At 35.7% G+C, this 27,999-nt stretch overlaps 2 protein-coding genes across 9 annotated transcripts in view; both read right to left on the bottom strand.

Moving 5' to 3' along the window:
* Nucleotides 1-10: 10 nt before the first annotated feature.
* LOC112559420 (dihydropyrimidinase-like) lies at nt 11-14,112 on the bottom strand. The gene is made up of 15 exons (XM_025230670.1): nt 13,694-14,112; nt 11,088-11,182; nt 10,576-10,649; nt 10,126-10,236; nt 9,481-9,645; nt 9,162-9,304; nt 7,293-7,361; nt 5,995-6,115; nt 5,295-5,451; nt 4,693-4,834; nt 3,605-3,688; nt 2,887-3,066; nt 2,508-2,594; nt 2,095-2,281; nt 11-1,220 (listed from the first exon to the last, which is right to left on the bottom strand). The coding sequence occupies exons 1-15, from the start codon at nt 13,718-13,720 to the stop codon at nt 1,135-1,137; spliced, it is 1,728 nt and encodes a 575-aa protein (XP_025086455.1). The 5' UTR covers nt 13,721-14,112; the 3' UTR covers nt 11-1,134.
* Nucleotides 14,113-14,648: 536 nt separating this feature from the next.
* LOC112559110 (dihydropyrimidinase-like) overlaps nt 14,649-27,999 on the bottom strand; it is a 55,686-nt gene continuing 42,335 nt past the window's right edge. For 6 of the 8 annotated variants that reach the window (XM_025230058.1, XM_025230059.1, XM_025230060.1 and 3 more), the window contains 14 exons: nt 24,376-24,470; nt 23,993-24,066; nt 23,199-23,309; nt 22,837-23,001; nt 22,520-22,662; nt 22,188-22,256; nt 21,592-21,712; nt 21,276-21,432; nt 20,759-20,900; nt 20,410-20,493; nt 19,976-20,155; nt 19,651-19,737; nt 18,975-19,164; nt 14,649-17,932 (listed from right to left, as the gene is read on the bottom strand). In XM_025230058.1, the coding sequence (XP_025085843.1) occupies nt 17,847-17,932; nt 18,975-19,164; nt 19,651-19,737; nt 19,976-20,155; nt 20,410-20,493; nt 20,759-20,900; nt 21,276-21,432; nt 21,592-21,712; nt 22,188-22,256; nt 22,520-22,662; nt 22,837-23,001; nt 23,199-23,309; nt 23,993-24,066; nt 24,376-24,470 (1,704 nt within the window). In that variant the 3' untranslated portion in view covers nt 14,649-17,846. Of the gene's footprint in view, nt 17,933-17,956; nt 18,644-18,974; nt 19,165-19,650; nt 19,738-19,975; nt 20,156-20,409; nt 20,494-20,758; nt 20,901-21,275; nt 21,433-21,591; nt 21,713-22,187; nt 22,257-22,519; nt 22,663-22,836; nt 23,002-23,198; nt 23,310-23,992; nt 24,067-24,375; nt 24,471-24,738; nt 25,367-27,999 lie in introns of those variants that run through there. The other 2 variants (XM_025230065.1, XM_025230061.1) reach the window with 2 other exon arrangements.

Here is a 27,999-nt window from a genome sequence, read left to right as displayed (position 1 = left end):
TAATCTGATATGCAAATAATGAGCTCTTTATTTATGCCTATTTCTCATGTAGATAAAATATACTTTTCTGCATGTTGATCACCATGCTGGATGATTGTCACATCAAGCCTTGAAAGTGACAGAAAAGGCTACAAAACATTTTTTTTCACAATACTTAACCAGCAGTGAGACTGCAGGTGCAAACTATTTCAGTTGAAGCACACCTTTCATGCTAGCACCATAAGCTAACACTTGGCACAGCAGTAAGTCGGTCACAAAGCTTTGTCAAACAATGCAAATAGAAAAGGACACAAGGGTTATTCAAAGGAACTGGCAACTTTGTGGAATCTCACAAGCCTCAAAAGTTAACATCTAAGAATGGAAAGTCTGTATAAGTGGTTATCAATGTAATAAAATGATATTACATCAGATGGCACAAACATGTATCCCCATCAAAACCAGTGGTTTTTCATGTAACAGCAACTGTTTCTTTCATCAGGTTGAATGTTAACAGCCTGATATAAGACTGTACCAAAGTGACAAATGTAAATCGATGCAATATCTTCTCAAAAAGCACAGCAGATACAGAAGCTACTAACTGGTATATGCTATATAAGCATCCTTTGTGATAGAAATAAACAGGGTTGGTCTTTGGTTGTTTTCCTTTTCCACTTGGACCCTTTCAATGGAATTTTAAAAATATTATTATTACATGCATTGGAATGTTGAGAATCACAGTCCGAACCACATAAAAGTGCATTTTGCATTTTGCTGTCGTAAAAAGTACTCTTAAAAACTTATCCACTGATCACAATAAGTCTCCATAAATTTAAAATGTTTCTATATGGGTGCAAAACCATGTTGAGCAAGTATGTGGTTGAAAAAATATCACTTCTTGGTCTCAGAAGAAACAGACTGGATTCCATGTCCATAATTCAGGAATTCAAAAAAGCAAAAAAATAAAAACAATTAAAAAAACCCAGCAAGACAGATCTCTATGCAATGAAGGCAATTTCAAAACTGAAAAAGCAGCCAATGCTTAATAACAAAATGTTAAAGACGTGCTGATGATTGGGTATTAAGTGGTACACAACAACAAAATGCTAAAAGCAAACAGATGTTTATCTCCAGATGGGAGAGAATGATGGGCATCTTTTACCACAGGGCTGTGGACTTTCCCCCAGGAGGATTCACGACACGAGTTCCACATCTCACACCTTTGTCATCGTCAATCTGTGCACCTGTGCACACAATCACTTATTTAACATAAAGACAACAAATACAAGACTATAATAAGGCTAGGAATTATTTACTTGGTTCTGCAGTTAAGATAGATAATAACATTCCTGTTCCTAAAAAAAAAAAAATGTTCATTGATAGTGCAAGCTGCTTCCTAGCTATAAAATGTAGGTTTCTTAACCCTTACAAATCAAATAAATCATTGAAAAGGAACTCTTTATTTAATGTTCTGTACAGTACTTAAGTAAAATCTCGTGGATGTTTCTAATGAGGAACACTAGTTCTTGGCAGAGCATGTATTCTACAAATGTTATTTGAAATTCAGTATACTATATTAATTTTCTATTATAGGCTTAGAGTTGAGGGAGGCAGTTTATTCTTCATTAATATGATGCACTTTACATGTCAAAAAATGGCTTTGTACAAAAGAATCTTCATTCCCAAAAAACAAAAATTCTGTTACTCTTGGCCACTTTCTTACTTTTTAATCAGGCCCCATAAAATCTACGTTGTTTTATAAGTAAAATTCTGACAAAACATGAAGAGCAAATTTCCCACTATGAAACTACAAAAAAAAGAAAAAAAAAAAAGCAGTAAACTAAATCTCATTTGGTAACATCAAAGAACATTTTTATGCTTTACTAACGTCAGTTCAATGGAAAAAACTTTTTTCCAATGCACAAAAGAAAAACTCTCATAAACAGAAAACCAAGTTGTTCATTCCAATTTTAAGAAGTAGTATCTTGTCATAAACTAGGCCTAGCAATGTGAACCAAGTGCTGAATTTGTTAAGCCTTGAATAAACAAACATGAAAGACAAGGACCAAGCGCCCTTCTTGGTAATGAAGCAGTACTTTACTTCATTCAGAGACTCACCACTGAGGGAGAATGAAGATTCATGCAGATTCCTGGTTCCACTTCGTGTTGGTGGTCGAGCAGCAACTGGAGTCTCTTCAGTAGCAGGGAGGATGGGATTATCTTGCTTCGGCACCTCCACAGGCTTTGACAAGTCAATCACAGCCCCAGTGTATGGTTCACGCTGAACTGCCTTTGGTGCTCGAACCTATTGAGACATATTCTTTTTTGCATATTACAATTTTTAGCAGATATATCACAAATGTTAACTATGGGATCAAGTGCTAATGCCAGCTGCAGTACAAAACAGTAATTACCCAGAGTAAGACACAAAGAACTAACTATACTACAAATCTGACGACTTTTTTTCAATAAATTGTTTAACATTTGCTCATTTTTTCTTACTCTGTATATTTTACTTCATAAAATCTTACCTCATTCCTATTTTTGACACGACCATATACAATTTCAGCATTACAGGGCGTAGGAATGAAACGACCTTCACCCTGTGCAACTTTTAACTGTCAAAAGAAAGAGGAGAATCATATTGAACTGATGATCAAAGTATTTTCAGTCAATAGAAGCCTAAGAAACTATCCACACTTTTGTAAATAAATAAGATTACTAAACTCATCATAGATATTTTACAAAAATTAACAGTAGGCATAACACCACTAAACGAATAATAAAAGACCAGAAATTCAACCATATGCACCCACAGACACCTACAATTTATATTTAAGTATTCAGATTGAAAGTGACCTTGTCAATAGAATATTATTCTTTTCTTTTCATAAAAACGACTTAACTTACTTGTCCATCATCTACCACCACCCGGCCATTACTGATGACATATACAGGCACACCATGACACTCCATGCCCTCAAAGATATTGAAATCCACAGCCTGATGGTGGGTTTTGGCTGAAATTGTCCTTGTCTGGTTTGGATCCCACACTACAATATCTGCATCAGACCCTTCTGCAATGCGACCCTTTGTAAGAAAAAGATAAGAAGGCTTTTAAAAATGTTTCCTATTTTTTTCTTATACACAATGCAAAACCCCAAAACATATGTCCAGTGATCTGTGTACATGATACAGATAAATGATCAATGCCATCATTTATGAAAGCATGCAGTAAAGACTTTCCTTTGAAATAAAATAAATAACATCTTTTTCTGCTGTTATCCAGGAATATATATTCTGTCATAATGAGCTGAGGATTAAACTACATTGACTTGATTAATATCTGGGAGTTTGCATATCCAATAACTATTTTTTTCAAAGTTTAGCACTCCTGATTGATACAATATTAAAAGGTGATCAAAAAGAGAGATAAAAATCTGGTAACAAAAAAGTACAAAAAAATTAAAAATTTTCTGTGAATGGGTAAAATTTTTCAACTTGTCACAACACAAAAAGCCAGTTAGAAGCAAGCTGATATGTATCAGTGTCTCTATGTAAACCATTCTTCCAAATGTTGTTAGAAAATCTCTAATGCAGAAATTAATAAATACAGAAACATTTTCACCTTTCTGGGATAGATGTTAAAAACTTTGGCAGCAGTGGTACTTGTGACAGCCACAAACCTGCATGGATCCATTTTACCAGATTTCTTAAAAAAAAAGACCAAACAAACATGGGTCTCCAATAAGTTGCTAAAATGACAAAACAGCAGCATATATTTACAGAGGTATTTTTACAGCCATTGACGGATGTGTCTCTTTAAGTTAAAATCCACAATCCTAAGACCACCCTTACCACTTATTCTAGTTATTCATAGAACTCTTCATAATCATCATGCATGGAGGTTGGGGCATTTGAATAATGGTTCTGGCAGGGATGCAAATGGAGATGGAAGAAAGTTTTAAATGTGCTGAGATTTTCTCACAATAACATTGTTTTCCTGACAGATGTTGGTCACAGGGTGAAAGTTCTTGAAAAGCATGTTTGTATATTTTGTTTGTTTATTGCTTTTAATCTTGGAAGGAGACCATGATAGAGAGGGTGAGAGAGAATTAAACAATGTTAAAATGACGATGGCATAAGTCAGCGGTTCTCAACCTGTGGGGGGCGCGACGTGCTTACAAGGGGGGCGCGAAGGTGGTCATTTTTTTTTAAAGTTTCTTATACCGGTATTAGTGAAATTAGCTTACATTGCTGGCTAAGGGGGGCGCGCGGACGTACCTTGGTTCATCAGGGGGGCGTCACAAGTAAAAGGTTGAGAACCGCTGGTGTAAGTTTTCAGAATATATGAATATTAATATTATATAATTTAATATAATATAAATAAAGTCTTGAGAATCTGCATATATGGTGCTTTATTGTGATTTTGGCCCAGTATTCTTTAGATATGTTAAGTAACACATGGCCATACAAAATGTGATATCCACAGTTGTATGGCTGATAGCATGTGGGGATGGGCTTGAAAATTGTACTCTTTACCCCCTTGCCTTTTAGGTGAAGGTTTTAAACTGAGCAACTCATTCCTAGTATGCAGAGCCATCTTATAACCCCACCCCCACCCCAACACACACACACACAAAACCTTAATACAGTACCTCCTCAAAATAACTTGACAGGAAGGAACACCAAGCTTCTAACACTAATAATACTAACCACGCCTTTCTCCCAGATGACAGACATTCGATCTTCCACGCCGTTAACGCCATTGGGAATTTTACGAAAATCATCTTTCCCAATTGCCTTCTGGTCAGCATTAAAAGTGCAGTTATCTGTTCCTGTCACTTGCAGATCATTGCTGTCAGGCAAACAAATGTTAGTAAACTACTGAGAGGTATTCTAACAAACAAGCATTATCTGTAAGACTAACTCATAAAAAATGTTCTACAGAAAAAGGTGTCTGTGGTATTTATTCACCAAAACCTATGAATTCAATAGGTTTGGTCCTCCAAAAAAAAAAAAAAAAAAAAAAGATGAAAACCATATTCAATTCTGCAATCGTGTTGTCATAGTAACAAGAAAACAGTGTATGCATACCAAAATGTGCAGATATGTGTGAATGCTACTTTAATCTAAATAAATGTGTAAGTTGCAATGAAAATTGTATGTGTGCATGCACATGCTTACATGATGACTTTACTGCTGTGTCAATGTCAGAAATTGAAAATTTAATTATACAAGCATTGTTGTTTTCAGCTCCTGGAAAAGATTAAGTAAAGCTTTGCACAGATCATTGAAAAAATGCCAGTGAAATGTACTTGGCCAAAAGATCCATCAAGTATTCTGGTGTTGTAGGGTCTGGTCTCAGAGGTGGAGACATCACATGGCCAGCAGCATGGCGCCAACATGTGTTCCACTGCTGACTTCCATTTGCTCCCAGACCAGCAGCTATGGCCTCTCCAAATACAATCTTTCCTGCAAAATATTTTTTATTTTCACATTACTACCACACAATTTTCACTAATGTCAAATAATGCACTTATAATATTTAAAGTTCCCTTTTCAAATTTCCAATATAGAAATGAAACAGATAAAACTGACCAAGAGAATGTTAATACCCATAACATTTTTTGCATATGATGCAAAGTTGTGAGACTGATAAAATGAAGTGATATTGGTGGCTCTTTTTAACTAATCAGAACGCTAGGAGGAAAGAAGGTCATTACTAAGACACAGAGGAAAATAAAGGTTTGTGAAAGTCTGCATAAACCTAAGACAGAACTCTTGTAGCCATGCATTATATGATCACATGGGGCCCAAGTTTAATCATTACATTGAACAACCTAATCAGAAAACTAAAGGTCATTGTTTTCTGCAAGTGAGTGAAAGCAAGAGACAAAGAGTGAGAGAATGTGTTAAAGATATTTTATAACTTTTAAGAAGAGGAATCAACTAGTCAATTCAACAACTTACACCTTTCTTTTCTGATGACAAAAGAAATACAAAACCACTACAAACCCATGGTTCTAGATTTCCCGATGACATCTGCAGAAGATTTGCTCATGACGTGGACAACATACAGTGGACAACCAGCAGCATCTGCTATGGTAATGGCCCGTTGTACTGCTTCAGTTTCAACCTTTCATAAAAAAAAAATCCTCACATATGATTTTGTTGATTTAAATAATTTTAACTCTAAAAACTTCTCCTTAGTCAAGGAAATGGAAAAATTTGTTTAAAAGAAATTTAACACGACGAGTTTAACATTTACAAATTTAACTTTAAGAAACCCTGAAAAATGCTTTCCAAAATAAAGTTACATGATGACACCTTTCAGGCTTTGCATATCATCGCAAAATGTTTAGAATGGCCCCAAAATGAAGCTGTTGCTATCATTGCCATTAAAGAGTGCAATTATGAAACAGCAAGTATTCTAGTTCAATTTCATCATAGGAAGCACAAATTATTAAGGAAATTTAAAAGTAATTCCCATCAGAACTTTAAATAATGATATGTGCTTTCAATTTTTTAAACTGTCCTGCCATAACTGATGCTGCATCTTCAGCACAATAAACATACATCTGCATTAATCTTTTTCAGGGAATTGTTTGTCTGCCAGTGTTACTATTACATAATATATCAGACATTACATGATACCTCAAGAATGACATTAAATATAAGCATATATATATTAAAAAAAACCTTTCTGACTGGGTGCTACAGCATTAGGAGCCAGCAGCATGAAAACCTTCACTCAAAGACATGTCCTATCCATGATTTGATTGTAGGTGTGGATTGCCGCCAGAATAAAAGAGTGCATATAGTGTGCAGGACTGGCTTAGGGAACTCAGTGCATAATGGATTCATTTTGTAGCCCATTAGATTGGTTCACATTTTAACAAACAAGATGGATCAAAAAGTGGAGTATATGATAACTGAAAATGTAATTCTCCAACTGTGTTTCACTTCCTGCATCAGGTTTAGATCAGTTCTATACACACCAATAACCTATATCTATACTAAAATAGCAAATTAGTGTATTTCAAATTGATCTTCAACAGCAGAAAGCTTGTTGACAACTTTTGGGTGTTTTCTATCATTACTTGCATATTTTTCTCTCAGATCCTTGAGTACTAGATAATTTTAAAAATCTGGAATTCTGAAAAGACAAAAATTCCATCTGGCTTAATTAAATTTTTTTTAAATCTGTTGTCAGACACTGACAGAAGACTTGCACCAATGATATCAGCAGGTTGACACTTGTAAACAACATGAAAATATTTCTAGTGTGCTGTATGATGATCACATAATCTCACCTCTTCTGGCCTGCACAAAGCATGTCCTTCTGGCCCAGTAATTCCTTGTGCAATTAATTCAGATGACTTCTGCACAGTCCAAACATTATTGAGCTAATAAAAGTTGATTACAAAAGTATCCAAACATTGAAACCTTTCAATATAACATCACTCTTCATTTTTAACTGGTTTTTCATAATCACAGTTTTCAAAAAATAATTATTTAATGCATTTCACTAATTAAATATAACCTCAATGTTAGAACATAGCTTACACATGTTCATGTGCACAACACTGTCTCAGACATGTGTTTTCTTCTATGGATAACACACAGTAGCCATAGTTTTAAAATAAACATTTCTTTCATGCCATTCTGTGTCTTATGCTCTGCACTCTGCTAGGCTATACCAGCTAGACTGGAGCTGACTTTACAGATTTTTTGGAAAGCCCTTGAGGCTTAAAGCAAAGGGAAATATATTCACCAGACTTATTTGCAACTTTTTATGTTCCTGCTTGCAGATGATATAGCGTTATTTTACGACCCTGTAATCGGGCTCCAAAATCAGTTGAATATACTTTCTGACATGACCAAGTGTCTTGACCTTTGTATAAACTTATCAAAATCTAATACTGTTGTATTTAGGAATGGTGATCATCTGTCCCACCATGGAAAATGGTATTACGATGGCGATGAGATGAAAATTGTTAATGCATACATTTTTTACCATCAACCTGATGTGTGTTTTATATAGGCACTAGAGGATACAGCAATAAAGTCCTGCAAGGCAGTGATAGGGATATTGAAAGTTTTGTATTGGCTTGACAATCCTTCTCCTTCCCTCATTTTCAAGCTTTTTAATACCCTAATTCAACCCATCTTTCTATATGGTTCTGAAATCTAGGGACTTTGTGCTGATACAAAAATAATTGAAAGGGTTCATACCTTTGCCTTGAAACTGTTTCTAAAGGTGTCTTTAAAAACACCAAATATAATGGCTTATGGAGAATGTAGGAGGTATCCTTTATTAACTGTTAATATAAGATCTTTAAAGTACTTGTTAAAAAATAGAAAGGTTTACACAATGTTAAATAATAATCATATAAACAACAAGACTGATGATTTTGTACAAACACGGTTTTGGTTCTGTATGGGAACAACAGAGAGTATGAAATGCTAATTTTTTGGGGGAAAGAATTTAAATAAAGATTAATAGATTGTTACAAGGAGTGAGAGGCTAACTAGTAGTGACTGCTTTTATCCTTATCGCCATTTTAAAAGCACTCTCTCCCAGTCTTCCTATCTGCAAAGTCTAAATCATAGAGGGATTAGAAATGCCCTAGACAGGTGTTACTAGTACTAAAGTGCCATAAAGATATATTACAAACTCAAGCATTAGTCAAAATTGTCCTTTCTGTAAAAATATTAAAGAAACTAAATTACATTTTCTATTATGTTGTCCACAATATACTAAATTATGGGAAAAAAATCATCCCTCCCAAATTTTGGCACTACCCATCCCTTTCCCATTTTTCAATACTCATGTGAGACAACCGCCATGGTATTACAGGTTGTCTAGCAACATATATATATATACAGTGCAATAAATTTGAAAAACTCCATCAGCTAATTGTAAAATTCTGTTTTTATAGCAAGATTAATATGTTTAACTATTCCACATTGATTGTCAAGCTTAAGACACTAAGCATGTAGTAAGGATATAACTTTATATATATATCTGACCATATACTTGTGTGCACGATGATGTGTGTTACCCTCGATACATCCAGAGTCATATATATATATGCCCTACACTGAATAAAGTCAAAGTCAAAATAAAGAGTCTCTCTCTCTTTTTGTATATATTTTTTTCTGCAAGAATATGAACCTACCAAAGCAATAAGGTGACCATTTTCAGCATGAACCATAGCTAGTGCACCAAGATCTCGACAATGGGAAAATGTTTCATACAGCTCATCATCCTCCAACATAAGGACATCCTTGTAGGCCATAAACATCTTGAAAGAGTTCACTCCTGTAAAATACAGCAAGACCTATCTGATTTTTGCAGCTTACTGAAGATATCTGTTTATACTATCTCTACATTTTAAAGAGTTAAATACTTAAACCCAACCATACAATCAGACAGAAACTGAGATCTGCAAGCACAATGTAGTGTAGAGTAGTTTAAGCAAAAAGAGATAGACTCACCTTTCTCTTGAGCAAGAACTGTCATTTCTTTCTTCACCTGCTCACTCCACCAAGTGACACAAGCATGCAATGCATAGTCACAGCACACCTTGCCATCTGCCCATCCTCGCCATTTGTTGTATGCATCGATCAGTGATGCTCCCTTTTGGTCCATTACAAAATCAACTGAAGACAGCAAAGACATATGATGCAAACTGACATGTGCTTGTTTTATGAGTGTAAACATTTCCTCATTTTAGGAGTGCACATTCTACTTTTGAGACTTTCTGAACACATTTTAATCTGACATTGAGAGGCAGTAAGCTAGCTGTAAACATATTTGTGGGATAGCCAGCAAAGAAGAAATCAAACACTAATGAACTAACTAGTTTGTTCTTTTGCTCTCATTATAACCCAAGCCATTATTTAAAAAATATAATTATTTTTTTTTATCAGTTATACTTAAAGCTGTGTTTCAGTATGACTTGTGAATTCTGTTATAGAAAACAGACTGTGGAACATACGTATATTGCCTTCTTTTCTCTTTTCTAGAAATAGAACCAGCACAAGCACAAAGAGATACGAACAGTTTCTTTGGTCTTATCCATATTTCACATACTTTAGTTATGCACAATAATAATGACATTTTAAAATGTTGACTCATACTTATCATAGTTGTGCCACCAGCCAAAGCTGCTTTGGTTCCAGTGTAAAAATCATCCACAGCTGTAGTTCCCATAAATGGCAGCTGCATGTGGGTATGTGTATCAATACCCCCTACAATCAGAAGACAGTCAAAATGCTTGTTCAGTAATATGGATGAGTAACACAGTACCTTATTATAATAATGTTCGTTTCAGTCAGTTCTAGAAACTGAAGAAATGTACTGCTTACATCTAACTATAAAACACAAAACTATGAGTATAATTAACCTCTGATTTTTTTTTTCGAAGCATACATCTGTCACTCACTTCCTCATTTTTATAAATCTAGCCTAACATCAAAACATATTTTACTACTTCCAAACTTTCAAGCAAAATATTACTATACCAAGTCAACAATTTATATGCTGCACTTTGAAACATTATCAAACAACACTTTTCTGTGTAATCATACCTGGAATGACAAGTTTTCCAGCAGCATCAATGGTTCGTGTTCCTCCTGGAATTATAAGGTTGTTGCCAACCTGCCTGCAAGATTAAGTCAAACAGTTCACAACCTGCCAGCAAGATTAAGAGGAAAATATTTCCTAAGCAGCTTTTGAAATGACACAGACTTAAAGATATTATGCTTAGCCAAATTGAACACCAAGAGTAACAGCTGACAGAGTAAATTTTTTCCCTTTGCTGCAGCACAAAAACTATGTAAAGAGAAGAAATGGAAACCAGTCTTATGTTCTTCCCAATGAAGAAACATTTAAAGCACATAAAAACTCAGCTTTAATATTACACAGATTAATTACTGTTACATTAGGATGCTAATCCTAATTGTTTCTGGTCTAGAACAAAAATCACTGACATGAACTGTGCATTGGTAATTTTAAACAGAGAAAACTGATGGACATATTTTTGCACAGTTACAACTACACACCTCACATAGCAATACACAGACAGAAGCATAGAACTTACTTGATAAAACCATCCTCGATATAAATATCAGCGTCAAAGGACTGATCATCGTTGACAACATGGCCCCCTTTGATCAGGAGGCGGTTCTGAGCACTCTGTAGCAAATTAATGCACTGTTTCTAAGAAGTATGGAACTTTTAGAAAACATCTGTTTTATGAAATACTAAGTGGATCTATCATGAAGATTTTAAACATTCATGATATACTGTTTAACATTTGCTTTTAAAAATTAAACCTTGCAATTACCAGAACTATAACATGCATAATAAAATTACAGAATGCTTTTCTATTTTGGACATAAGTCCAGTTCAGCTGTTTTCAGGATTTGCAATCTAAAGTAAAATATGTACTTTTGACTGTAGTAAGAGTTTTCACTAAGCAGATTATAATTTGTACTGAACAACAAATCTTATGACAGCTACAGGAAACAATGAGCTTATGTCTCCAGCTATCAAGTTCAACTTGTATACAACTTCTTTTTGTCATCACTTTGTCACACTTGGAAGCCAGCTCTAAAGCTGGCAGCCTTCTGTAAAGTGTTTGTGATATGCTGTTTAAAATTGTTTTTAAGAAATAAAAAGTTCAATTACTAGATCAGACATCAAAGAGATTTCTTTAAACAGCAACTCTTGTCCTATTTCTTTTTTAAAAAGACAGATCTTTAATCCAGACTAGAATGCCTGCCACATTCTTCTAGGAAAGGACATGGTCAGGACACTCAAAATGTTAGGGCCAAAACAAGACAATAAAGGACAGCCAATATTCTTGTCTGCCATTTAGGGTGATGAGTACACCATCAGAGACAGAGGGAAAGAACCTGTTTGCCTGGTATTGCATCATAAGGTAGGCAGATTAGTGCAAGGTCATGAACTGCAAAGCAGCAGAATTCAATAAGACTTCAGTTTCAGTGCAAGCTTCAAATCTGTTGTACCAAGTCTGCACCATGAAAGGTGATAAAGAGAGATGCATAGTGTACTATATATGTCTGTTAAATAGAATAAATTTATTACAAAACATATTCTATTTTTGTAACTGCCATTCAAAAGTTACTGAAGATTTTTTTAGAAACAACTGGCAAAGCTGAAAAGGTACTTCCCCTACATCCCAGTCCGACTACTTTACTCTTCCTCTGATGACTGTAAACTATCCATCTCCAGAACAACCACATATGGTCACCAGATTGTTAGTTTCTGTGCTGCAAAACAGCGGAACTCTCTTCCCTTCTATATCCGCAATCTACCCCCCGCTGAATTCTTTAAATGTGCACTAAAAACACATCTGTTCCACAAAACTTCCTCCTTACACCAATCAACATTGCTGTCAATAGTTGCAATTCTAGTCAGTTGACTAGTCCACCTGCTCATCTTTCTCTTCATCCTTAGTGTTTGTTTCCTGATTCCTCTTTGTGTCTTCTATGTTTGTCTGTTATTAATTGTTTCTCCTTCCATCCTTTGTATTCTGTCCATGTCTCATACTTGTCTTAAGTGCTGAGTGAATGCTCCTTTGTAAGCATGATTGTGCACAATATAAATCACATGTTAATTATTTATTATAATAATTAAAGATACAAAAGCCCATTTATGTTTATCACTGCTGTGAACCCACTGCTGGCAAATAAAGACCATAAATATAGTGCATATAAGTACAGTTGTTTCCGTACTAAATAACTAGAATAAAAGTTTTCCATGAACAAATGCCTGCGTTCTTTCTGTCCTAAATAATTAAGCAAACTGAAAGCTTGATTCATTAGCACATGACTTCTAAAGTCATAGCTGGATTCAAATAACATGAAACATACAATTGGGTAATGTGGTACAATGCTGTTGAATTAGTCACGCTATTGTTTCTGTTCACTGCCTAGTAAAATAATGTTACATGGGGAACTTATCACAGCACTGAAATAGCTTTTTTTTAAAAACTATGAAACAGTGGAAGTATATGTAAAGGATGTGTTGCTACGTGTTGGTTACATGTCACTAACTACACTCAGATGAATATTAATTTATGACTGTCCACGGCCTTCTAAGTTTACCCTGCTGGAAGACTAAATCATGGTGTGTTGCAATAAATATTTTTAAGGTAACAGATACAAATCATGCATATACAAAACACTTGCCCGCAAAAATATATTAACATTTTGGGTTTTTTTTCCCAAGTGCATGTATCTCCTGCATCACTGCAATGATTCGGTGTCAGCAGTCACTTTTGAAATACACCTACTACAGACTTATAGTTAATCAACCGATGTTATCTTCCTCAAAGTCTATGTTATTTATACGTCAGACCTCCAACGCATACCAACAGGCCAAGGCCAGCTATACTATGATCTACAGTTGTCTTAATTAACTTTAATTATCACTGCTATGGTAGCTCACAGACAGTTCCACTTTAATCACGATGACCTCATTCTTTAAGTCTGATGCAAAGTCCATAAAAGCACCGGTATATGGATCTAGTTTCTATGACAGAGTCGTAAATTATATGGACTAGTAATTAAGTAGCCTGAGGTATAGATGTCGGTGGACTAAAGCGACAGACACGGTTACCGGCTCCGATTCAAAACTGTCATTCATTAGAAATGCTACGTTGAATTTTAGACGTTTTACCTGAAGATGATTTCTCTCTCCAGACATCGTTTCTTCTGCTTCTCAGTGAATGTACGAAGGAATTAAATCTGCTGTTCCACAGATTCCCACACAGCCTTGCTTCACACACACTCGTACGTCTGCACGTCTGCTTGTGGTCTTGCTTCTCGATTGGCGAAACAGTTGAGATTACGACTGGCGCGTTCCAGCAACAAAGGTCAGCTCGTAAAATTTCAAGTTTTTGGTCTCCCAGGGGTCAGGAAAATAAGCAGTCGCAATCCAGAACCTCTTAAAGCATAAATGCTTGCACAATATTTGCATAAATCATTGAATGTAGCTGCGCATCCCTACTTCAATAACGTTTTTACGAAATGCTATTTTCTGAAACAGCTTGCTTCGGCACGGCGTCGATGAGTCACAGAACAAGACGTGTACCAAGCCCAGCCGGCTAACAGGCCCAGAACGAGAACTTTTTCCAGCAGAGAAGCGAAAAGCATATGTGTGGTGTTTTCTGCATGCGCTTGTGTGGGGTGTTTTTAAATAAAGAACGCCAAGGGTGTGCGAATTGTGCATAAATCAGTTGTCCTGGGCACAGAGAGGAAAGCCTGAGAGCAGACGACACAGGGGAAATCACTCTTGCAAAGGAAGTGTTGATGACTCAGAGCGTCTGCAGCGATAGACGAGGGGTCGGTGGAAGGCTACATGCCGCAAATGAGTGCGCTTTAATTTTCTTTAAATGATACTGACCCAGTATTAAAATATAATGAACAATATTTGTATATTAAAGTTTTCGATTGTGACAAAATGTTCGTCTTCAGTGTCTTCTCATATCTACATTAGCACATGCATGCATTACTTTATTCTTTCCTTTGTCATGAAATGTTTCCCGACTTTGTATAGGAAACGGAGGAAAAAAAAACCCAGCTACAATGACAAAACCAATGTCTTCATTTGTGCAACATTCATAACACGAATATGAAAGCAGTATTGATTTTATTAAGCTCATACAATATTGACAGTCTGGGAGAAAATAATCACAGCAGCAATTTAAAAACATTCACCATCTGTACCCAAGGGCTACATAAGTCAAATATCAAAAGATATATAAATATCAAGCGAGTTGCATGAAGCAACTTAAAATTCTCTCCCCTTTGCAATATATAAGCAGCTATAAAAAGATTTTTTTGGATGTGCCAAATCACCGCAAGGTGGAATTAGCACTTTCCCTCCAAAATCAACAATGATTTTTGGATGATAGGGTTGTCTACTGCCTTCTCTTATTATAAATGAAACATGTTTGCAGTATCAATACTTTTGAATCATTCATTTAACAGCTTTATATATCCTACAGACATAATTATTTAAGAAGCTTCGTGTGCTTTAGTTTTAAGCCCAGCATTTCTGCAGCAAAGTTTGCTCCATTGTTCCATCATTCCTTACTTAAACCCAATATTAAAACATTCAGTGGACCCTCTTACCTGCTAATGAAGAGTATGATTATTTAAAAAGGCAAGAATGTATAGACTAGACCACAAGCAAAGAGTGATATATTTTTTTAAAATGTTCATTGTTGAAGTCAGTAAGTCCAAACTCTTCCATAATTATCACTTTCTGTCTGAAAGGGTATTTTATTGCATCAAGCTCATTGTATGCTCTACTTGGGTATTGCTGATGTCTGCATAAGGCAGAAAGCAAAAATTGCATGTGTATATGCATATGCTCTCAGCTTTTGAGTTAAAAGGGTTTTTTAATAATAGACCCTGGATGTTTTCACAGAGCAGAAAAGGAAAAGAAAAACTTATGAATAATCAAACTTCATGAGAAAAAAAACTAGGATGAAATAAAAACAAGAACAAACATATTACAAGAAAAAAAGACGCAAACCAAAGAAGAAAAGAATCATTTTATTTGTGTCTTGATTTTAAACAACTACGAGATATAAAATACTCAAAGTATGGGGCACATAGACCATTATTTTTTTAAATGTATGCAATAAAATCTTTGCACAACAATATAAATCTACTGACAGCAAAGAAAGCATTTTTGAGATTACTTTTTCCCCAACATCTATTTCTGCTGTACACAAAACACAGCCATATGTCAGTTATTTTTCATCTCCATAAAAGCACTGTATATCAACTTGCATCATATCCACAGTGACAATTTACTGTTTTCTTTCCCAATATTCTGCTCCAGTTCAACAGTCAGAAAGTTTTTGCCTGCCCAATTTCTCCTCTTCGACATTAGTACAGATTATCAGGCAACTTCTCTCAAATTGTTACTTCCATACACTTATTGATAACTCATTACACACTATGAACTGATTACCTAGCACAAATCCTACCACCTCCCCCCTCTCCATTCATCTATCAATTAGATGATAACTCTCAGAATGATTCCCTCTTGAAGCAAAAACATGCATTGTCAGGTTCATTGACAATCTAATTACAAGTTTTTTGTCCTGTTACATTTACTGTCAAGATCTGTTTATGAACATTTATTCAGCTGTCATGAAAGTCTGCTCCTGCTAAGCTTTATAAGCTTTGACACAACAAATAATATGCCCTCCTCTGATGCATGAACAACCATGTGTATATTTCAGTTTATCACATCAGATCTCTGACCAAACCCTCGCCAAGTACACATGAAATGTGAAGTTATTCTATCCACAGACTGATCTAAAATCAAAGTTAACCCATGAGTAAAACCAGTGAATTGAAAATCTGGACATAAGCACCATCTGTAAGTACAAATGGATTATAAAGTTAAATGGCAAATAAACTTGAAAAGATCAACTTTCAACCAAAAGTTGTTTTATCTTGTACGAGCTGAACATCAGAATGGATTAGTAAATCAATACTGTAGCATGCTCAAGAGTATGTAAAGGTTTGCTTCATTCCATTCTTTGGATTCCAGTGCTTAAGGGAGCTGGATGGAAAATTATTTTGGGAGCACCATATTTCTGTATCAAAAATAAACAAACAAACCAAAAAAAAAACAAACAAACAAACAAACAAAAAAATCATTCACCAATTTTACTCATGCTAAAATTTGCAGACACCAACATTCAAACATTCTGATGAAAAGTAGACTGTTTCCAAGTAAATGTACAGCCTCAGAGTATCAAGAAGGTGAATTTGTCAAAGGGGAAGATGAAACAGAATAATCTACATACACACCAATGACTACATGTTGACCTTATCTGGCAGTGAATAATGCATAAATAATAATAACAGAATAAATTATACATTTTCATTGTAGTAACTAAATTGAGTGATTGGAAATGTGCAGCATACAAGATTTTCACTGACAAAGCTTTTACTCGTCATTAAAGAAAAACACAAGAAAGGAGGTATCATAGCAATCCAACACCGGCCAGTGTATCTGTTCTAGGCTTTTTTTTAGCTGCTAGAACTTCTGATTACAAAAATGTTAAACAAGCCCGTCCTTTAGAGTGAAGAGAAATAAGTGCAATGAGCACAGATAGAGAAGTACTGTCCAACAGTACATCCATTTGTCAACCAGCAAATCTGTTTTTCCGTTCTCTTTGTAATTTATTCAGCAGAAAACTATTTTTACTTTCTTGCCTGTAGACAGATGTGATGGTATAGTGATGGATTTACTGTATGATTCCAGAAGTCACAAAAAAGCACAATATTTACTATTCCAGATCAAATATTAAAACCTTTCATTCCCTTTAAAACAACAGATTACAGTCACATCAATTTTAAAGTTTTGCAACTCAACACTGAGGCAAAATACAGCTTACGGGTTTGAGATAAAACCTTTCTGGTTGTTTTTTTTCAACCCATACTGGAATTGCACAACCATAAATAAAACAGGCTTCAAGAGACCTTCTTTGACTAGCAACAAAAAAACCTTCCTGCCCCCCAAAAAAATCCAGACTATCATTGTGGAAACTTAAGTCCATGATCAATGCAGTAAATTCTGAACACTGAAGCTTTCACAAAACTTACAAGCTAGGCCATTCTCAAACACACAACTGAACACTGCTCCACAGGACAGATAGTACCTGACAACAAAGTAATTTCTGCAAGGCAATACAAACTATGCAACACTGGAATTGTTCAGTAATTAAAGGCAACTGAATAGTTGATGTTCAAAGCAGTGAAAGGTGTCTTGTTTGGCGCTTGGGTTGTAGACAAACGCTCTTTTACCAAAGGGCAGTTGACTTACCACCTGGAGGATTGCTAACACGTGTTCCTGAACGAACACCCATCTTGTCATCAATCTGAGCACCTGAAATTATAAGAACAAAGCTTTCATAAATTCTGTCAGTAGAGTTTTGCTAAAATCCATAAATCCAATAATTACTTTCCTTTCTTGAGTACTAATTGAAATAGACAAACTCCCCCTTCCTCGCAAAACAAAAACAAAACAAACCCCAAAACGTTAATAGCACACAGTGAACAGGGACTGGAAATGGTCATTACTGGATGCTCATAATTTTGACTGAAAAAGTGCACATGAAACACTCCCACAAACTGTGTAAGGTCAAAGCACTTAAATGCTGGTTGAGCTAAATAAAGTTGACTGTGTAAAGTTGAGCGAATGGTTCATGAAGTATTTATGTGACTAGCAATCCATGTTTAATATCACATTTCATATAATTAATGGTATAACAATCTAAACAGAGCTCAAGCCCTTTAGTTTGACATTCGGTTTGCTGGAGGATAATTAGAGAATATTTTTTTAATGAAACTTTTCCTTAACACAACGAAGACCAGTCACTCAAAAATGATGTAATCCTTTCAGATAGGAATGTGCTTAAACAGCATATATGTTCTTCAGGGTGCAACAGAACCCAACCCTCCCCTGCCCTGATAAATCCAGAAACTCATTGCTACTTAGTGGGTAGTGAGAGTTTTCCTGTCACTGGCTCAAACTACTGATCATCTGCTCTTAAGACTTAAGTGAACATACTTTTGCCTTCATAGTCTTGTTCTTTGGCTGCAATATACATCATCATTTCTGACAACATGTGTGGATAGGAGCATTTGCAGGCTTAATTACATCCTTTTTTGTAAATTATCATTATTTGTAAAGCCCCATAAGCTTAACCATTGGACTGAGGATATAGCACTATAAAGTGTACTTTATTATTACGTTAACAAAATTTTAAACTTCTGACTACATTTCTGCAAATTAAATTCACTCAAATATTATCCTTTAAAAATGTTATGAAGTCTTACATTATCCAATCCCTCTCTGCATGTTCAACTTCTTCAAAGGTATTTAGAGCTTACTATTTAAACATCCTTATTGCTGAAAAACTACTCACCACTAAGTGAGAAACTTGAGTCTTGCATGTTGCGCCCTCCTCCACGTGTTGGAGGTCGAGTATGGAAAGAAGGCTCAACAGGGGTCATGAAGGCTGAATGATCTAGGGACTTCATGATTTGAGCCTCTTCTTGTATTTCTGCTACAGGACCTGAATATGGTTCTCGCTCTACTGCCATTGGTTGTCGTGCCTGCAAGCACCATACCATGTAAAAGATTTAGAGTTATTTCCACAAATAAAAGTCTCTCACATTTTTTGTTTATTTTTTCAAAAAGCAGTATCTTTCATTTTCTTCATAAATTATGTTTTCATATACCACTAAAGTCCTTTTGATAGCAACTATATTTTGAACATTTCCTTTTTATTTAAAGCAATATTTGGCCTCAGAAAGCTGAATTGCTAGCTCAGCTTGTTAGACATAACAAATTTCTAATATTATCTGTCTCTTTGCTTCTAACCCTGAATACCGTTTGCCTAAAATTTAATATTAATGAATGGATACTAATAAAGTAATAACCTCCATTATTACAGAACATGCTCAACAATGCAAAAGAAGAGAAATACAAATATAAAATAAATGTGTGGACAAATCTACATTGCAAAACTAATTTTCAATGAGTAACCATTTTGTTTTAATGACGATATACCAACAATATACTTTGCGGAGGTGAATTACCTGATCCCTGGCCTTAATGCGACCAAACACAGCCTCGCCACCGCATGGAGTTGAAACAAAGCGGCCAAGACCCTGAGTTACTTTCAACTGCCAAAAAAAGATGACATATCAAATTTGTTTAGAGCCTGTCAACAAAAGGCTTTCAGATGGTAATACTATGATTCATAATAATAGTTGACCACAAGTTTTTTAATTTAGGAAGAGGGCTTTTTGAAGTTTTAAAGTGAAAAATGTAAAATTAATGATAATGATAAGACATGTAAAAAGGAAAAATGGAATTTAGTCTCTCTTTTTGAATTGAATTTGTAGGAAATAATGGTCACACCTGTCCTTCATCCACCACAACATGACCATTGGTGATAACAAAAAGCGGCACACCATGGCATTCCATGCCTTCAAAGATGTTAAAGTCTACTGCATGGTGATGTGTCTTAGCAGAAATCTTGCGTGTCAGCTTGGGATCCCAGATAACTATGTCAGCATCAGACCCAACTGCAATGCGCCCCTGTAAAAATAAATACAATAAATCAAGTCCTATTAGGTACAGTGCAAACAACTGACCAAGGGAAAAAAATCTTACTGTAAACATTTTATTGAAGTCATGAAGACTTGGAAAAATAATTGTGGCAAATCTAATGCCAATAAAATATTTGAAAGTTCTTTAAATTTTCACAAAATGCCCTGAGATTTAACAAGTGTCAAAAGATGTATACTGTCACTGCTTCTTCAAGCAGTTAAAAAAAAAAATCCAGAACCAACCTTCTTTGGATAAATGTTAAATATTTTGGCTGCAGAAGTACTTGTCACTGCAACAAATCTGCATGCGTCCATCTTGCCAGAATGCTGCACAAAAAACACAAAAGCATGAATATTTAAAAGCACAAAGTTTTAATAATGTGACCAAAAAACAAGATATTAATATCTAGCATATGTCAGCAAAGTTACACTTGGAAATATTGCATAAAAAGATGTTTGTATCCGCCACCAAAAAAAAAAAAAAAAAAATCAACAGTTTTGATCAGAACTACTTTGCTGGGGCAAAAAATGTTTTTAAACATTAGGGAAGGACAAACCGGAAAACAGGAAGTCTAAACAGAAATGTACTTACCACAGCCTTTTCCCAGAGAACAGACATGCGATCCTCGGCTCCATTGACACCACTAGGAATATACCGGAAATCATCTTTGCCAAGTGCCTTCTGGTCAGCATTAAAAGTGCGATTGTCTGACCCAGTCAGCTGCAGATCATTGCTGAAAATAATAGATAATATTCAGATTATGTCATCTGCTGTTAGTTCCACTAGATAAAAACTGTGCAGTTCTATGCTGTGTTTTCTCTCAGTGTACATGTATTTATTTTGTTATTTGGTACCTCTTTGCATTTTCTGTACTTGTTTTTTATATTCATCATTGGCACTATTGTTTATTCTTTTTTAGTTCATGTGTTATTCGTTTGTTTCCCTGTACTTTGTATGCTGTCCATGTCTTGTTCTTAGGCACTCTAAGAGAATGCTCCTTAGGAGTGTGAGTATGCGCTTTGCAAATTTTGCAATTATTATTATATGCATATCTAAACATTGTTTCTTTTTCTTTTTGATGTCATTTAAGTTATAAAAACGCACTCACTTTCCAAGGAGGTCAAGCAGATACCCTGGTGTTGAGGGATCAGGTCTAAGAGGTGGACTGGTTACATGGCCTGCAGCATGACGCCAGCACTTATTCCACAGATGGGTACCATCTGTTCCAAGACTGGCTGCAATGGGCATTCCAAATACCACCTTCCCTATTGTCAGGAAAGCAAATAATTGTCACTTAGGTTCATGTTCTTTTATTTTTACATTATACATTCTCTTATACCCACTTTCCTCTCTCTCTTCTTTCTTACAAGCATGCACATACTTTCTTCACATGCATATATGGATGCATATGACATTTTACTCACCACTTCTTCGTGCAGCAGAAATGACATCAGCTGATGATTTGCTCATCACAGGGGCAACAAGAAGTGGAGCTCCTGCCTGATCAGCAATGGTAGTGGCACGCTGGGTGGCTTCTGCTTCCACCTGACAAATTATGCAGTCTCAGCATTACCTCACAGTGTTGCCATGTCTTGGATATAACAATTTTTTTAAAAATTCAAGATCTAAACCTTGTAACAGCAAAGCGTAAGCTCCCAATATGTTTTAAAACAGACAAGGGGGGAATATGGGAAATACCCAAGAAAACTATGATTCAAAATTAATAGTATTTTCAGATGATTTAAAGTAATGATTTGGAGTCTTAGGCAGATTCCCTAACCTGTTGTTTAATGTACTTTACTTCCAAGCAGAAGTTGGATGTTGACGGCATACCTCACCAATGACTAGATAGCTCTTCCAACCCCATATGGGTACTTAAAATAGGGAAGTAAATAGCTGATTGGTTACATCACTGGAATCCGAATCAGGAGGTGCATCAGTTTGACTTAAAAATTTTAAAACCGATGGACCATGATCATTTCTTAATATTCTTTTCAGATAATAATTCTGTAAAGTTTACCTCCTCCGGCCGGCAGAGTTCATGACCTTCGGGTCCAGTCACTCCTTGGGAAATTAACTCAGCTGCTTTCTGCACATCAAATCCACTTAATCATAATCAATGCTCATCACATTATTACCTTAAAAGTTATACACTAATAAGGACAAAAACAGCTCAAGGATAAAAGGTGGTATTTTTTGCAGATAACATATTTTCTTGGTCAGAAAGAAAAAAAGGAAACTTAATCACCTCAACAATTCTGTGTTGTGATTTATAAGTGTCAAGAAAGAATCTATTTCAAACTAAGATATAACTGTTACAGATCATCAGCTAAAAAAAAAAGCAACACATACCAGATCAATGAGCCGTCCATTTTCAGCATGCACCATGGCAAGGGCCCCAAGTTCTTTACATCGATAAAACGCAGCATAAAGCTCAGAATCATCAAGCATGTAGGCGTTTCTGAAGGCCATGAACATCTTGAAGGAATTTACACCTGCAATGCATTACACATTTTCTAATCACAAAGTAGTCCTTTGTTTTGCACTCTGAATTACAAATCATGTCGTTCTTACATATAAAAGCCAATTCTAGTATTTATCCTGCTTTTTATTTTAGAACACTGAACTTCCTTTTTAATTTTCACAACAAATACCAGTAAGCACCCTACCTTTCTCTTGGGTGAGAATCTCCATCTCCTTGTATACTTGGTCACTCCACCAGGTGACACCCATTTGCAAAGCATAGTCACAACACACCTTTCCATCAGCCCAGTTTCGCCATTTTTCATATGCATCAATCAATGACACACCACGCTGGTCACAAACCAGGTCAACTGTATAAAAAAAAAAAAATCAAACAAACATATAAATAGTATGCAAGTGAGGGAACCAAAGAAACTTCCAAGAAAGCCAGAAGATTTAAATCAATTTCCACCAAAAAGGACTTTTATCTCTATCTATAACATTTAGTAAACAAAAATAACAAGGAATAATTCTGTGTGCATGAGAGAAAAAAGTACATGCCACCTACTGATCATGGTGGTGCCCCCTGCAAGAGCAGCTTTGGTGCCACTGTAGAAATCATCTGCAGCAGTAGCCCCCATGAATGGCAGCTGCATATGGGTATGTGCATCAATGCCCCCTACAAAAGGTATATGCATAAATTTTTCATGTAAGCTAATTATAACAAAAGTGAAGCAGGTCAAATGTTAACTTTGCCCTGACACACTTAATCTTAGGAAGGCCTGAGAACTCGCTGCTGACTTCTTTTTAGTTTCTATTTAGTGGTGTCTTTTTTTTCTGATATAAGAGTATAAATTCCTTAGTTTGCGACATAAGGGTTCCCTCTACATGGTAGAACACTGATAATTTACTTTGGTGATTATACCAAATATACCAAAATATACTAATAAAAAATTCAAACATATGTTTCATTTCTAATTTAGCAGATCATGTTGAAAATAATTATTCATAATTAAGTCAAAGATATTTCAATTTCAACACTTTCTTTGAATTTTTCTTTTCAGCATCATAAATGTTTATTAATTTCCATTTAGTTTGGTATACAACAAGTCTACCTTTGAAATGCATTTGATCAATGAGTTTTTGTAACTCAACCCAAAACAATGTAGCAGAGCACCCTTAAAAAAACCCTGAATATGAGTTCATGTATAAAGGTACTACACATACATAAGCCAGCTTAAGTGAAAACAAAACTTTCTTAATCTTGAGGTAGTTAAGATTTATAAAATTATCTGTAATTTTCTTGGAAGATGCAGTAAAATAAAGATATTTTCTCCTATGAAAGAAAAGAGCAACTCTTACCAGGAATGACAAGCTTGCCTCGAGCTTCAATGGTACGGGCTCCACCAGGGATAACAAGGTTATTCCCCACCTGCCTGCAAGGTTAATATATCCTGTGTGATTTACCACAACACAAGCAAAGATTTTTTACAGATTATAATTTCTCTTAGTGCCTGTGACTCATTTTATAAGTCAGATGAGCACAAAAATGTGTATGGGTACTAAGTGTATGCATATGCATGTGCCTGAACACCTGCACCAACTTACATAATTATTATTTGAAAATATAATGTAAAAATGCAAAGAATAAAGATTTAAAAATATTTTTCATAGTTGCATAAAGCTAGGTGGACTACACTGTCTGGACAAATTTGTGTACAGCGTATATAGCACAAATCACTTACTTAATAATGCCATCTTCAATATAGATGTCTGCATCAAATGACTGGTCATCATTAACAATACGGCCACCCTTGATAAGCAGCCGTGATTGTGCACTCTGCAACATAAATGAAAATCTCTAAATCAGTCCAGTTATTCACACTATGTGATTCACAAAACATAAAAAGAATTTAAAGGTCTCCGTGTGCACAAGGTCCTTATTATCATAGTCTGCTTCTTAAAAAATTGTATTTCAAGTCTGTCAAACAGGTTGCCAAAGATTACTGGTGGTAACCTAAACCAGTGCATGGAGGACCTCTTCCGCTGCTAATATTGCTGAAATGCTAAACATCTTGATTTAAAAAAACGGTTCATTGAAGACTCACCATCTTGAGTTTCCCCCCAACCTGTAAATCCAATCAAGGAGCAGAGCTTCCAAGAAAAAAATGTTTACTGAACAATTTTCAGAAGAAACGTAGTGCTAACAGCAGAGAGATCTTGCAAAATGCATTTTTGTACTGTGCGTTTCAGCAACTCATCAAAGCACAGCTAGTGATGAGTGATGTCCTGTTGTATTGTAGATTATGCAAATGACACTAAAATGTATTGTAGAAGGACGAAACACTTATTTCAGACAATGAACTTCAAATATAACTGGATCACTTTGACACATGCAATGACCACTCATCTGTAGCAGGAAGTAACGCCCTTTCCTCCCAAATCAAGCTGTGTTGTTTTTAGTATATCCAGCCATGAACATAACACCACCTGGTTCACAACCGGCTGTTGCAATCCTGTACAGTATTGATTTCTGGGTCATCAGTATACATATATACACATAGAACTGCAGGTTAAAATGAATTTAGTGTAATGTATTTAGTCTGCCAGGAATGTCTCCCAATCATTGAGCAGAAAAACCAAGAAATGTAGTAAGAATTCCTTGGTCCTGACTTACACTCGCCCTTTCCATAAATTGCTGACAAGTGTCCTTGTGTCCCTCTCCTACCAGGACCACCTCTGATACTAGTCAGCAAGAGAATGAGAGTGTTGCCAGCCAGAGCCTGGTGCACAGACCACAAGATCAATACTCGGGTATGCAGGCTTGAGAGAAAGCAGCCCAGACTAGGCAGTCAGCCAGCACCAAAGAAATGTCTGCAGGTTGACCTTCTAGTGGTAGCAACTTCAAGGCAGACTGTCCTTGTTTCTCAGAAATAATGAATAAGCACTAATACAGAAGATTACTGTCATCTAGTGCACATAATTAACAAATTTTTCATAGCTGTCTCTAAGTACTGAATTTAATCTAATAGTAATTAATAGCATTTCACTGAGCAGAATCAACGAACGTTACCTCCCCTCTCTTCTCTCATGTACATGTGCATGCACTCTCACAACCTTTTTTTAAAAACATATTTTCAGTCTTAGATCTAGTTAACCATAGTTTACTGTTGTCATTCATCAAGTATGTGAGGGCTTAGAAGGCTGAGGGTGCTGAAAGGTCTGGTAACGCTTATTAGGTGGAGGATGGCATGCCAAGATCAATGATGCCAAGCCAGGTATTTAGATGGGGCTGAGTCATGTGCAGCCAGAGGATCAAGAGCTGCTAAATTTACTGCACATCTCTTGTCATTATTTCATCACCTCTACACTAGAAATGCTTATAAAATAGTGAGTCACAGGGCTAGTTTCTTCCACAGCCATAGCCAATTTTCTGTTGGCCTTGTAATTTGTCATTTTCATAGCCCAGTAATTCTCAACATTCCTCGGCATTCTCATCCCCTACCCTCCTTCATGCTCACCTTTGAATTCAACAATCTTCTTTCTCTGCATCATACAATATTATCTTCCATTTCTGCTACCATCCCTCAGTAACAAACAGTTGATTACACCTGCTAATGATCCTTGTGTGCTACATTTTAAGTGCTAAACATGCCAATGCACATTATTCATGCCTCTGGAAATTACCTTCAAGAATTTTTGCAAACTTAACAAAAATAACAAAGCAATATAAAAATGACTACCAGTATCAAGCAGCATTAAGTAAACCAGTCATTCTGGATCAAGTTTCATGACACTAATGTTTCTGAAAAGCTGACAAGGCTTTAACTTTCTCACCCACTGTGTGGCTGTGCCAGTCTCATTTCATGTCAACAAAACCCACCCACCCAGGGCAGCTGTATTGAATTACTGAAAACTAGCCCTATTCCTGAGGCTGCATTCTTCAACAATAAACAAAAGCCACAGGAGCTTCTTTAAGTAAATGCAGGAGAAGCAATTATCTTTGTCTAGCTCAGAATGGTACCATAAAGCCATACAAAGAAACATGTCTGTGCAGTTGAAACTACTCTCATACCCTAGCTGGAACCTGTGAGCAATTGAAGACTGAGAATTTCACTCTTTGATGTATCCATCACCAAAATATTTAAAGTACCTTTAGGGGAAAAAGTTATGCTTAGTTTTTTTTTTTTTAAGGTGAACATAATTCAGATGGTTTAGACACTAGTGCTCTAGGAACTATCAGATTCCCCATTAAAGAAAATATTAATGCAAATGCTCTTGTACTCATCTAGTAACAGACATGTATACGAGTCTGTACCTACTTCAAACCATGTGAGTAAGGCAGGAGGAGTTAATATTTTGTTTGGTGTTTACTAAAATAGTTATGACTTCTATCAAACAAATTTTATGCAGAAATTTCAAAGTTTTATTTTTACAATGACTATGTTCAGCAAGTGAACTACAAGTGCTAATTAAAACTGTACTGCAAATATTGGTTACCCCACCCCCACATACATATGACATCATGTAAATTCAAACAGCCAAAAATTATCAATTTAATAACTATTTGTTGTTGTGGTGAATAATGGAGCATGCTTTACCTACTAAACCCCTCTCTTTTTCTATCTGACCTGAGATCATACAAACTGCATGATCTCTGCTCAGGCACAAACAGGTACATGTGCTAGAAAAAGAGAAGACAACAAAAACAGGCTTTACTTTCACAATAGCACTCTTTTATGAATTTACAGAGCCCAGACCTTTTCTTCCCCAATCCCTCCAACTCTTTTTCTATTTCATTTTAGAACTGCTTTTAAATGTACATTTCAATGATTCCTTTCACAGCAAGTTGATCTTTGCCAACAGTCGTGAAGACTTTGTCTACATACACTCATGAGCTAAGAGTTAATGCTACCAGTGACCAGCTCACACTAAAAGTTAGTACTGCTTAGTATGAATGAACACACATTGCAGGCTTTCTTTAGAAAATTATCATAAACCTTTTAAAGGCCATAGAGGTTCCTTCACTGAAAACTTCATCTCATGATTTGCTTTCACCTCTTGACACCTGTGGCTAATAATATTCTCGACAGTACAGGCAGTTTGAGAAAATGCTAATGAAACTGAAAGCACCTCACAGACAGGTCTGAAATACAAATATCTTATGCACAAAGGCATATTCATTATGGTGCACATTTATCTTTGATAACCTGCAGCACAATTCTATCATCTATTGTAGGCCTGTTTATGACAGACTGAAGAGTGAACAGTTGCTTTTTTCCATTTTACCATGCCTTACCCCAACAAGAATCATACAAATCTAAATGACACCCAGAGAAGGAGAAGGAACCAGGTGATCAGGGATCTGC

The sequence above is a fragment of the Pomacea canaliculata genome, linkage group LG3, assembly GCF_003073045.1.
Source record: "Pomacea canaliculata isolate SZHN2017 linkage group LG3, ASM307304v1, whole genome shotgun sequence".
NCBI classification, from domain to species: domain Eukaryota; kingdom Metazoa; phylum Mollusca; class Gastropoda; order Architaenioglossa; family Ampullariidae; genus Pomacea; species Pomacea canaliculata.
Note: the sequence above shows the minus strand (reverse complement) of the source record. Positions and strands in the feature narration are given on the sequence as shown.

Bases quoted from the DNA above. Each gene is read 5' to 3' on its own strand.
- LOC112559420 (XM_025230670.1), bottom strand. From the start codon at position 13,720: ATGTCTGGAGAGAGAAATCATCTTCAG. The intron at 11,183-13,693 runs GTAAAACGTCTA...AATTTGCTACAG, and splicing joins GAGAGAGAAATCATCTTCAG to AGTGCTCAGAACCGCCTCCT. The intron at 2,282-2,507 runs GTAAGATTTTAT...ATGTCTCAATAG, and splicing joins GTGTCAAAAATAGGAATGAG to GTTCGAGCACCAAAGGCAGT.